The sequence below is a fragment of the Geospiza fortis genome, unplaced genomic scaffold (assembly GCF_000277835.1).
Source record: "Geospiza fortis unplaced genomic scaffold, GeoFor_1.0 scaffold157, whole genome shotgun sequence".
Lineage (NCBI taxonomy): Eukaryota > Metazoa > Chordata > Aves > Passeriformes > Thraupidae > Geospiza > Geospiza fortis.
The window spans coordinates 7844383-7856828 of record NW_005054314.1 but is presented as its reverse complement, the minus strand read 5'-3'; the positions used below and the strand labels follow the sequence as shown (position 1 = coordinate 7856828).

General features: G+C 42.0%; 2 protein-coding genes across 2 annotated transcripts in view; both read right to left on the bottom strand.

Annotated features, from left to right (window-relative positions):
• Positions 1–2814, bottom strand: part of TAF1 (TATA-box binding protein associated factor 1) — a 32472-nt gene extending 29658 nt beyond the window's left edge. Inside the window, exon 1 of the mRNA XM_031056114.1 lies at positions 2727–2814. Coding sequence (XP_030911974.1) covers positions 2727–2814 — 88 coding nt within the window. The remainder of the gene's footprint in view (positions 1–2726) is intronic.
• Positions 2815–3878: 1064 nt separating this feature from the next.
• LOC102033370 (rho-related GTP-binding protein RhoG-like) lies at positions 3879–10842 on the bottom strand. Its single transcript, XM_031056125.1, has 2 exons — positions 10514–10842; positions 3879–4630 (listed from the first exon to the last, which is right to left on the bottom strand). The coding sequence occupies exon 2, from the start codon at positions 4607–4609 to the stop codon at positions 4034–4036; it is 576 nt and encodes a 191-aa protein (XP_030911985.1). The 5' UTR covers positions 4610–4630; positions 10514–10842; the 3' UTR covers positions 3879–4033.
• Between the last annotated feature and the right edge of the window lie 1604 nt (positions 10843–12446).

Here is a 12446-nt window from a genome sequence, read left to right as displayed (position 1 = left end):
CCCCCCGCGGGGGAGCCACAGAGAGAGAGCGGAAACGGCGGCGGGAGCGGCCCCGGGAGCGGCGCCCGCCCACAGCGCCCCCGCGCGGCCCCGCCCCGCGGCGCACAAGGAAGCGCAAACGCTCCGGCCTTGCCAAAAATTCCTTTTATTGCCTCAAAGAACCGGGCCTGGCTTTCCACAGGAAAGAGCTGCCTTCAGCACAGGGGCGGTACAAACAGCAGGGCGAGTTAATGCGACAGCCAGAGAGGTGAGGAAAGGTTTATTACAATGTCATTATGCATAATTTATAAAATAAAAAAGGAGGAAAAAAAATCCTTTAAAACTGTTAGATGTAATACAAATTATTTTATAGCATAAAATCAAGTTGCCAGTGTATGTATCAGTACCACACTTCAGAGTCTTGGGCTCCCACTACTGATGGGTGGTCCTTGCTGCCCACTCTGGGGTTTGGGACCCCTCTGAGATCCATCCACTTCTTGGGTCAGCCCAAGCAGCACCAAGGTTTCTACAGAGTGAGGTTTAGCACCTGGAGACAAAGCACAGGGAGGTTCTTCTACTTTAAATTTCATCGAAATAGCTACAGCTGTAAACTGAAGAAAACACTTCCAAATCTAAGCACAGCTCATGGATATCCTTTGGACACACAATTCCTGAACTGCTCAGCTTCAGCTGTATTTAAAAAATAAAACCAAAGTAGTTCAGAAATCATTTACGAAGCAAAGGTTAAAATCTGTGTCTTCACAGTGAGTCTCTTCTGTGAATTAAGATATACACATTGCATCTCCATTCAGTGACAAACCAAAGGACCTTGAACCCTTCAGAAAACCCACACTGAGTTTTCTGGCATCCCAAAACAAGACAAAATCCAGCCACAAGATTATGTGAAGTCTGTATTTTTCAACTGCCCACAGAAGAAAAATAAAGCATGGAAGAAACAGAACTGATTGTAAACTGAAGCACTGGGTTACTTACAAAAGAAGGACCAAGGATTCTGGGGGGGGAATAAAAGGAAGGAGGATCAAGAAAGGAGAATGCCCACTGAAAGGAAAATCTCTCTGGATTTGTCCTGAAGCTCACCCTCATGGAAAGCAGAGGCTGGAGGAAACCAGCTACTAGTCAGGACTTTTACTGCCATCAGAGGGTGACAGAAATACAAAGCATTTAAATAACCAGGTTCTCCAAAGTGAGTAAAAAGTCTTTGATGGTTCAAAGTTCCCTCTGCTCATTTTTATCACTATCATGTTATTCTCCTCAGCACTGTTGTGCAATCCATTTGCTAAGTAATCTAAGTGGGGATAAGGTGTTCTGGTATAATGTAATCAACAGTGTAACCAAATCAAATAAATTGATTAAGTAGTTGAATTTTATCTCGCTACACTCTCTTCCAGTTCACTCCAGGATGGCTGCTTGAGCCTACAGAAATGGAGGGGTTGTGCAATAATACTTGCTCACAAGATTTCTTCTCCACAAAAGGTGTGTAATTCAGTTAGGAATAACCACAAAAAGGCACAGGATTAAAAGATTTCAGTATGTAAAAAAGTAAAAACTTTTAAAAACAGTAGTAGCTTCAGTACAAAACTGCAAATATTATGTAGCCAAAAAAAAAAAAGGTAGACTTTTAATTTCAGGCACCTCTTAAGACTAGTTCAAACATATCACAGACTTTTAAAACTACATTTCTGAATAAAGCAAAGGTTATGGGCTTGCACCGGGGTCACTAGACAGTTGATTTAGGTCTGACCAGCATTAAAACAAACCACGTGCACTGGCTTAAATAAATACATTTTAAACATGATAAAGTCTATTTACTCAGTTACTGAAATTTACCTACAGAAAATAATCTTGAATTACAAGGCACAGAGTTAATTGCTGCCTGCAAGCCCAGCCCACACTACAGGCCTACAGCTAAAGCAAAGGCAGAAGGTGGTGAGTAGAGGTTATCTCAGTGAATTCTCTACACCCTCACAGCCTTCAGGGCAGGAACCACATCTGGAACAGCACTTCCTCTGCAAGTGCAAGGGACACAGAGACACTCCAGGCAATGGCACTTGGTGAAGAAAAATGTGCAGAGTGTGTAGGCTTCTGCAAACATCCTGCAGAAAGGGTGTTTTGGTACTGCCTGTGCTCAGTTTGGAACTCTGTGTCAGTTCACTGACCACAGACACCAGTATTTGGCTTAACTGCAATTTATAATCTGTGGGTTGCAATTGGCTAAAGCAGCACTAAAATGAGCGTGTGTCAGATTAAAAAAACTGCAGTTAGCATCAGCATCAGTTACACCAGCTGAAGAAAGGCACATCCTCTTCAAATAGTGGAATTGGGGCACAAATACCAACATTTCTATCCAAATAGTGGAATTAGAGCCCAAATACCAACATTTCTATCCAAATAGTGGAATTAGGGCACAAATGCAAACGTTTCTATCCACCTGGTATTTTTGCCAGCATCAGATAAAGCAAGGTCAAATTAACACAAGATCCCTAATAACCTTGTTGATGTATTTTCTGTTATCTTGCTAAAATGAGGCACTTTTTTTTTTTTTCCCTGACCAGGGTATACACCAGTGCAGTTTCGCATGTGTGGGAATCACAAGAAAAAAGCAAGTTCTGAATGACCAATTGAGGCTGCAGCCAGACAAAGACAGCACTGTCAACTTCAGACAACAAAGCCCAGTCCAGCACCAGTGGTTTCACACAAAGTATCTTTGAAGCATGCTGCTTTCATACCACGGAGCTGGAAGGTTGAGTCTAAGGAAGGGCTCATGCGCTCACTCCTCAGCTGGTCCCGGAACCACACATAAAGAACAGTGCACATCCTGAAAATAAAAGCCAGCTGCCACTTACTAGAGCTGCTAAAGAAGGTTAAAAAGTATGTAAATAGAAGTTCAGTTAAAAAGAGTTCATAAGAACTGAGCATCCAGGAGAGGAAATAACCACCCAGGTAATCCTCCTATCCAGTGACTGGCTAACCATTACAGACTGAACTGAAAATAGGAAGAAGCAGGGGTTCCTGTAAACAGAACCTCCAAATTTTCTGTCAGCCTTCTCACAGAAAAACAACGAAGGAATTTGCCATAAAAATCTCAGATGGTGGCCCCGAGAATGTTAGGAATTGAAGCAATTAATTCCTCAAGAGCGAACAGGCTGCTGTCAAGTCTCTGGGATTCATCAAAGGGATTACACTGAAAATCTCATTTTGAGAAGTGTCATCCCAAATACCTCAGTCAGCCTGAGAAGGTAATTGTTAAAACTTTATTCTCAGGGTGCAAAGTCTCTTTGGACAGTGAAATAAAATCTCAGTTTAGAAGATTATGGAAGACTTCAATCTAAACTATTCTTCCACTTCTCCACCTCAAAACCATGAAAATCACTCATTTGAGTGAGTCATCATTATTCTAAGTTCCTTACATAAGGAGAAATCAGCTCCTGCTTCTATTAATAAATCATTGCAGGTATTCCCTTGGTCTTGCTCATTGCATTAACCATGCCTAATGCTAACTCTTCATACAATCAATCACAGTTCACTACAAGGTGAATCTCAGTTCAGGCATTTTTGCAAGTAAACAAATTGTTTTCAAGCTTGAAATTGATAAAACAACTGGATAGCCAGACTTCTGTTTGTAAAACAAATTCAATCAGTAAATGAAGGATGGGAAAAGCAGCAGCTACACTTAAAGCAAAGTTATCGGGATTTGTGCTTTTCAGCAAATCTAGTAACTGATGGCTATCTAGTAAAGAAGTGGCTCCAAAGAGGTCTCCTCTTTTATTTTCCTCCACTAAAATAATCAAGTGATCCCTGGAGAAGCTGGAGACTGGAACTTTAGAAATAGAGTAGGTATTTGACCTCTCAGTTGGGGAAAAAAAAAAAAAACTGTTCCGTTTCAGTTTCCCTGAAGCAGTAAGACTGCAAGAATATTTATTGTATAAACCATTTCTGCTTAGAGCTGTTAGTGCAAGATGCAAATCTTCAATTTAACTCGTTAAAAAGCCCTCCAAGATTCTAGTCAACTTCCAACATCCATCACACAAGGCAACTACAACAGGACACATTTTTTTGTGTTCTTCTTTGTCACAGGATACAGAACTGCACGGACAGCTTCAGCAAACACCTCCCGAACACCCTCCTGATTCAACGCCGAGCACTCCAAATATTTGACTGCTCCAATTTGTTTGGCCAGTGAAGTCCCCTGCTGCGGGGTAGTGGGAGCCAAGCTCTGCTCTTTCAACTTTTTAACCGTTTCCAGGTCACTTCTCAAGTCTCTCTTGGTGCCCACCAGAAGGATGGGGACGTTTGGACAGTGGTGAGAAACCTCAGGGTGCCATTTGTGCCTGACGTTGGCGTAGGAGGAGGGGCTGCCGATGGAGAAGCAGATGATGAAGACGTTGGTCTGGGGGTAGGAGAGCGTGCGCAGGCGGTCGTACTCCTCCTGCCCCGCAGTGTCCCAGAGGTTCAGGCTGACTGTCCGGCCATCCACAGTCATCTGGGCACTGTAGTTGTCAAACACAGTGGGGATGTACTCTTCTGGGAAGGCGTTGGTGGTGTAGCTGATGAGGAGACAAGTTTTTCCCACCGCGCCATCTCCGACCACCACGCACTTTATAGTCTGCATTCTTCACCCAGAAACAAAGTCCTGCTCAAAGCAAGAAGAGGGGAGTTAGGCAAGGCACACTCAGTGGTGGGCGCTGTAAAGATAAGCTTTAGCAAGTGTTTTTAATATAGCTGAGGATTTCTTATCACATTCAGTGTCTCAAGCCACTCTGAAGAGCTCGGGGCTAGAAAGACAATAGTGAAATGGAGATGCCATGAGTGGAGAGCTAAGTGACAATTGGCTGCATTCCAACCATGTAAGTACAAATTAGCCAAATTCCCACAGTCTTGCCTTACTGCCAGAGTGTTTCCCACAGGCAAAAGGACAAGTCCTTAGAGGCACCTGCAAGTGGAAAGGGATTGTGACCCAGTAATAAGATACTCTGTCGTTTGTAGGTTCACACATCCACCTCTGTACACACACATACTCACACTTGCCTACACAGTCTGCTATCTAAACAGTTCACCACAAAGAAAGGTCCAAAAGTTATAAATAAAATCAAGATATTCATTTCTGGGCTGCACTGCTACTGTTTACAATAATAATTCACTACACTCAGATCAATCAGTCCTGAATAATCTATATTATTTACAGCACACCAGATAAAACGTTCAGAAAGCAGCACACTCAAGAAAAGCTGTTCTTTGAAATCTAACTAGCCATAGTAACCCAGATTAGAATCCATAAAGAATTTTTCTAAAGAAGCCAAGAACAGATTACACTCACTAATCACTGACAGAACAAGCAGGATTTAATAGGCTTGAGTTATTTGGTGTCCTCTAAAAAATGAGCATGAGAAAAATACATGTCCTAAAAGATCAGCAGTCAAACAGCTTTCCTGGGGAATTGTTACTCAGTTGATACTTGACACTTCGAGGTTTTCCATATCCCTTTCCCAATATGTGCAAGGTAGGTTTGACAATCAAACTAATTCAGTCTAAAACACAATTAATTTTAAAATTTAATCACATGAACAGCAAGAAGTTTGAAAATAGCAAGGAACTAACTACAAGCAGTCATTTGTTGTACATTTCTTGTGTGCTGGAGCTTCCACTGCTAGCCTGAACAAGAAGGAACTTGCATCTGCCTTCTCACCCAAATGCCTTTGAGGTACTATCAGGAATCCTCAACTTGCAACCAGCAGAAAATACCCTGCTTCAAACAGAAGAGAATAGTGGGAAGAACTTTTTAGCAGGGCCTGTTACGATAGAACAGGGGGCAATGTCTTTAAACTAGGAAAAGATTGATTTAGATTAGATATAAGGTAGAAGTTATTTACAGAGAATGTGGTGAAACACTGGCACAGGCTGCCCAGAGAAACTGTGGCTGCCCCATCCCTGGAAACATTGAAGGCCAGGCTGGATGGGGCCCTGAGCAAGCTGATCTCATTGAAGATGTCCCTGCCGACTGCAGGGTGGTTGACCCAGATGACTTTCAAAGGTTTCTTCCAACCTAAACTATTTTGATTGCATATTCCAGAAAGATCTCAGCTCCAGCACCATCAGAGTAGCAAAGGGAATGCAGAACTTCAAGACCATCCAAACAAATCAACAATTCATTCCCATTTAAGCCTCAGCTGTGTCCTTTTAGACAAAGTCTCTACCTGCATCCACCTTCTCACTGGGAGCACACAATCGTTCTGAGCTAAGTGAAAACAGGCTACCTGAAGCTTTGCACAAAGCTGCAACTGGAGTGACATTGACTGGTCACTACAACACACAGTGCTTGAGGAAACATCAATATATGTACACAGACACTATGGAAACCACATGTGGTGGGAAGAAACCAGCACCTTGTGCTGCTACTGCTGCCACAGCCTGGCTGGACACAGGGCAGGCTTTAAAGGCCATTCCTGCACTTACAGCAAACCCCTGAAGTACCAGAACATGCTGTGCCAGAAACCTGAGTGCTGACCTACACCACTGCTTCCAGAGCAAAGGTTTTTTTCCCCAAAATGAACTATCTGTGCAACAGACAATTCATTTTGACCAGTCAGTAACAAGTGACATCACAGAGATGGCAGAGCTAAGCCAGCAACAAAAACCAGATGATACACAAAAACTTTTATATGCCCAACCCCTGGTTTCTAAAATAAACAAATTGCAAACACTTGTAAACAGATCTCTCTTGAAAACCCAAACAGGGACTTACATCTCTTAAATCTCTGTGCACTTGTGTCCAGATCTCTGCACAGAGTGACAGGGTATCCCCAAACTGCAGCCCAGCCTGCACATGGCTGGAGGGACATCACAGCAGCACCCTCAGGCAGCACAGCTTCCCAAAGGGATAAACTCCAAAGCCACCATCAGCAGCTAACACAATCTGATTCAAAATGTCTAATGAAACTGTGTTACTCAAAGATTACTTTGTCGGTGTTTTACTTAAGGCTATTACAGATTTCCATTTGGAAATCGGTAATAAAGTAACAAAAAAAAAGCCTGAAACATGAATGCTCTTTTCAGGGCACTAATACCTTGAATTACCTTAGTAAAACTCGGATTTTAGAAGAGCAACATTTGCAAGGGGAAATTACTCCGGGCAAACCTGCCAAGGCATTGGGCAAAGAAAGTATTAACTACACAAACACAGCTAAAGAGCTTGTAGGCTTTTAAGTATGATTCTCTGAAGGGCCCCTTTAAAGGAGGTTGCCTGAGCTGAAAGGAATCGTGTGTGGCATTTGCAATACAGAAAAACAAACACACACCAGGATACACATTCCTTGTATTGAAACACAAAATTTAGATTAATTAATCAAAAAGTAAAGCATTTTCTTCTTGACTGCAGAAAATTATGTTTTGAGCAAGAGTAGTTTGGTTAAAGATTGATACATGGAAGACAAAGAGGTTTTTAATTTAAGTCACAACCAAGCAAACTAGTATTCCCTCCATCAGGTCTGTTCTATTAAATCCATATACTTAATAACTTATAATGTATGAAATCTCTAATTATTTTTTTAGTAAACAATTTGCCTACAATAAAACTCTCATAAGATAGTAAAAAAGCCTGGGCTCAAATTTGCATGGAAAATTCCTATTTCTTAAGCACCCTTGAAGTTGGCACTGCATGCTATCTAAATATAAATATACATTGAAAAAAAACCCCATATTCCTAAAACAAAATTACTAACAAATATTACCAAGAGTAGGAAAATTGGTTTAGGGTTTGTTTGGGATTTTTTTGGTGACCTTCAAAATTTTTTTTGTGGAAACTTTAGAGAGAAAAACTCCACATATGACAAGTAACAAGAACTGAAAGAAAGAAAAATACAGATTAACACGTCAATACATCAAAAAAAAAAACAAAAACAAAAAACTATTTAGAAACAGAAAGCTGGGCACAAGCTTCAAAGCCAAGTTGAAAGGTTGTGCAGCTAAAGAAACAAGTGAACAGAAAATCCAAAGTAGTGAGAGGTAATCTGGCTTTCTTAGTCCTTGCAGAGAAAGGACTTTTATTACAGTTGAGGTTCTAGCAGTTAATGCAGAATTGGAAGAATTTTCAAACTAAATAATCATTTTTTAAAAAAAACAACCAGAAAAAAAAAAAAGAAAAAAAAAGGAAAAAAAAAGAAAAAAAACCACACCAAATCACCCCACGCAGAAGTGTTGTGCAAAAACACTTAGGTAAGAGTTATTTCTATCTTGTCCATCAATGACTTTGAATTTGAAAACTGGCATTCCCTGTTTGGGTTAGTTCCCTTCTCAGAAGATGCTGCAAAGTCTGACTTCACTGCCTGCACACCTGGCACTTCCTCTGGAATGTGCAAGATTCCAACATGTCAAGACATCACCTGAAGAGCTGCTCCTGTTCTGACCTAATTAAGCATTTTCTGGTATCATTAACACGGACAGTTTGCTCTCCAGACGAACATTCGCTGGGGAAATTCACTTCTTGGAACACACACACAGAGCAACTTCATGTTGCATAAAGATTTGTGGTAGAGAAACAACTTCTAGATCTTCCCTGAACACTCCTGAAGGGAAGTTCCCTGTCTGCTGAGAGAAGGGAGAATACAGTGACAGAAAACACAGAGAAAACAGGAACCCGGATCCTTTTGCAGTTTTCTAGATTTATGCTTTTTATACTTCCTACACTTCTAAAACCCCTTTTGCAGAACTTCTTAGCGGGACACGCCTCTGCCTTTGCTCTGCTAACATCAGATGCTCTTTGTGAGGTGGATTTTAGCTCTGATATTGCTCTTTGATAAACTCACTCTCACTGAGTTTGTCAGCTCTTCCTTCCTTCTCTTTACGGTTTAGATAGGGCCCCATTTTGGCCAAAACTGAGCAGAAAACTCTAATTCAGCTGAAATCTGCTGTACTGAGCTGTGTCATTCTGCTCAGCCATCACTTTCATCAAGCCCTCGCTGTTTTGGAGAACCAGATCCTGCTTTACCAGGGGCAGGCAGAAATTAAGAAATTGAAACAACTTAATTGCTCATCTTTCAGTAACAAAAACTAGATCAGAGACAACTCACTCTGTCTGCCTGAAACATGAAGTCAGGCAGGAACTTTCAACAAAGAACTGGGTGGACAGGGCAGTTCTAAATATATCACACCATCCTCACCCATGCAAAGGAGTTAATTCACATGTGCAGCTTACCCACCAGCCCCAGCAGGGAAGAGAAAGGGGCTCTCAGCAATTTAATCAAGACTCTGTTACTATCCCACAACAGCTCAGCTTACTTGCCATTGTTTTAGGCAAGTGCCAAAGGGATGGAGAAGTGCCAGGCTTTCAGAATGCGTGCCAAGAAAGAGCAGAAAAAGTTAAATAGGAGACCTCATCCCTCGTATCCTTCAGCAGTGAATGACCTACTTGGACTTCTCAGTGCCTCTCAAAGTTTTCACACCACTTTCTGTCCTACCACTTACCTGCAAGAAAAATAAAACTGCAACAGTCTGGGTGGCTGTGAAACCCCACAAGGGAAGGCAGATTTCAGCAGCACAGCAGGAACTGTGCAGTCCAGCATCCAGGCTCCATGTGAACAACAGAACTGAGGGAGTTTGCTCCCTTCCAAGCTCTTTGCCTATAAATTCAGCTCCCAAGCACACAAGGAGTGCAATTCTTGCTGGCTGCTCCTTCAGTGCCAATACTAGAAAGCCCTTCATGCCTTTTGACACAAAAAGTTGTTTCTAGGAAATAAAAAAAACTCCTCAAAACCTTTCAGATAATATTTTTTAAACCTCTACCTCTGTCAAATTAGGCTGAAATTGGTTTATTGATTTAAAGATTATCTTTTTTTCAGGGATGAAAAACACATAAGCAATATTTCTTAGGAAACTACAGTGAAAATGAAGTGTTCTGCATGAGGTATTTGGGCAATTCACCTACAGAAGCCTCCTACTACAGGCACTCATACTCCAAATTTTACAGCAGAGCAATATTAGTGACCAAACATCAAACACCTTCAATTCCATAAATCCAAGATCCTGAATGGATCATTAATATTTCCAAAGGGCATTAGCTCATGGAAGAGATGCACAGCTGATGCAATAACACTGTGACAAGGTGCAGCTGCACAGCCCACAGGAACTCAAAGCCAAGACTCCAGCAGATATCCAGATCCCCAGTGTATGAATGTGACACATATCCTGCCATAATCAAAAGCTGCAGAGTGTTAAACTTGGATTTCCCTCCTGCAACCACGTGCAGAGGCATGGATTAATCAAGGCAGGGATCCTTCACAGTTTATTTGAACACAAGTGACCCTTTGATGGTGAGCACAGCAAAGGTGTAAGAAGAGGAGCCAGGGCTGCAGGGTGCTGTGCCCACACTCACTAACTCACTCCTAGGTGATCCAAGCAACTTGCACAGGTCCTGAGGGGTCACAGTCAGCTCATAAAAAGTTAATAACCATGTCCTTCCCACCTCCCATAGATTCTGACAAGGCTTTACTCACTACTGTTGGCTAAAAGAAACAAACAGTACCTCAGACATAAAGCTCTGTGGAGAGGCGTTTCAGGCTCGTTGCAGGATGAATGATAAATCCAGTTTAAGCATTCTTGATTTCTATTTGAGGGAAAAGGAAAAATAAAAAACTGTTAGTGTGTCTTCCTATAATCTTTTGTCACCTGGCATTTGCTGGCAGTCTCAGTTGTAACAAAGCCACTGTTGTACATGAAGGGCAATGTTACACCAGGAAAATCTAAGCTTCTTTCTGTGAGAAAAAAAAGCCCCTCCACACTTTTCATTGGATTGCACTTCTCTGAGTCCTCCTCTTCCACCCCCAAATTTCACTGGGGAGAAGGGGGGGGCAAGGGGAGGGAGATTTAATAACAAATAAAAACACAAACAAGAATAAACAAATAATAAAACCAAACAAAACCCAACCAAAAACAAAACCGAAACAAAATCAAACAAAACCAGAAAAACCCAAAACACAGAAACCAAAACAAACAAACAAACACAACCCCCAAACAAAAACAAACAAAAATGCACTTGCTCAATCAATACCAATTTTTTCAAAGAGTTTTGGTATGACTAAGACAGGAGTTAATGCATGCACTCAGTGTGTATTTTATCATGGCTTTGCACTACAATACTGTAACCATTGCCAAGTCTCATTTGCATCAAGCATTGCAATTCTAAAATGTGAGCAAAAGTTACCAGAGTCAAGGAGCCTCTCAGCAGTCGATCAGATTTGCACATACTGGCGTGTAAAGTAAAAAACCATTCCCTGTAAAGGTACAAATCTTCACGTGGCACCAGATTGTGTGAAAATACTTTGGACCCCAGAAGAATCACAGCCTCATCACATAAACAAATCAAACCACACGTTCAGCTTCCTCCTACTAATTGCAAACCGCACATTTTGTTGTTTTTCCAGGATCTCTGTAAAGTTCCTCCTATGAATAATATTTAAAAGTTTTTTTTTAAATGGAAATATTAATCTAAAGTATATCTCATAATCTTGAATTCCTTGTAGAAAAACCGCTGTGCTGGTGAACAGTGGTAAACTGGCTCCAAAGTATGCCTTCAAGTGATGTATTTTACATCTTACACGGAAGAGAACGTGAGCTTCTTAAAAATCAAAAAATGAGCTTGGGGCAAAGAGCAAATGATGCTGCCACAAGAAGTACTGCACCTCAGCCCAAGACACAGGTAGCAAGCATAAGATACACATAAAAACTCTTAAATTAAAGCACTTAAAGCTTTTTTATAACTCAGGGTAATTATGGTGGGAATCACAAGTGTTTATAAAGAATAAACAGATACTGATTACTCACTGCTTCCTGAAAAAAAAAAAAGCAAAACACCAAAACCAAACAAAATCAAAAAACAACACAGGGGAAAAAAACAGAAAGAGAGAAGTTCAGAACAAATAAAAAGCAGCATTGCTTCTCGGGGTTTGAGGTTAAGCAGGAACTCAGTGCAGGTTGCTATAAAACTGAAAGTTCCCAGCGTGCAGAAGAGAACCACTGAGCTGATAAAGGGCAGCTCCTGGCAGCTGCTAAATGAGACCATACCTGACACCCCCCAGAGTGTTTTAGGTCACCACCTTGCACTGTTCTACCTGAGACTGCACTTTGCCAGCTTCTGCAGAACAAATCCAACCTTCCTACCCTCAGTATCCCTCACTCTCAGCAGTGAGGCAAGGGACCTTCCCAAAGGCTGCCTCATCCTGTGCCAACTTTTTATGACGCTCGCTGGGAGCAGAGGTCGCCTTAAATTCGTCGCGGTGCTCCCGATCGGGATTAGCATCGCGCTGGCATTGGAACGGAACAGCCCAGCCCAGCCTAGCCCGGGCACACTGCGGGACCGGGGAAAGCGCGACCTGCCCTGCCCTGCCCGGGGCCGCTCCCCGCACCCCCGGAGCACAGAACGGCTCGTTCCAAGCCCTTCCCCAGCACCCCCGGGCCCC

Bases quoted from the DNA above. Each gene is read 5' to 3' on its own strand.
- LOC102033370 (XM_031056125.1), bottom strand. From the start codon at position 4,609: ATGCAGACTATAAAGTGCGTGGTGGTCGGAGATGGCGCGGTGGGAAAA.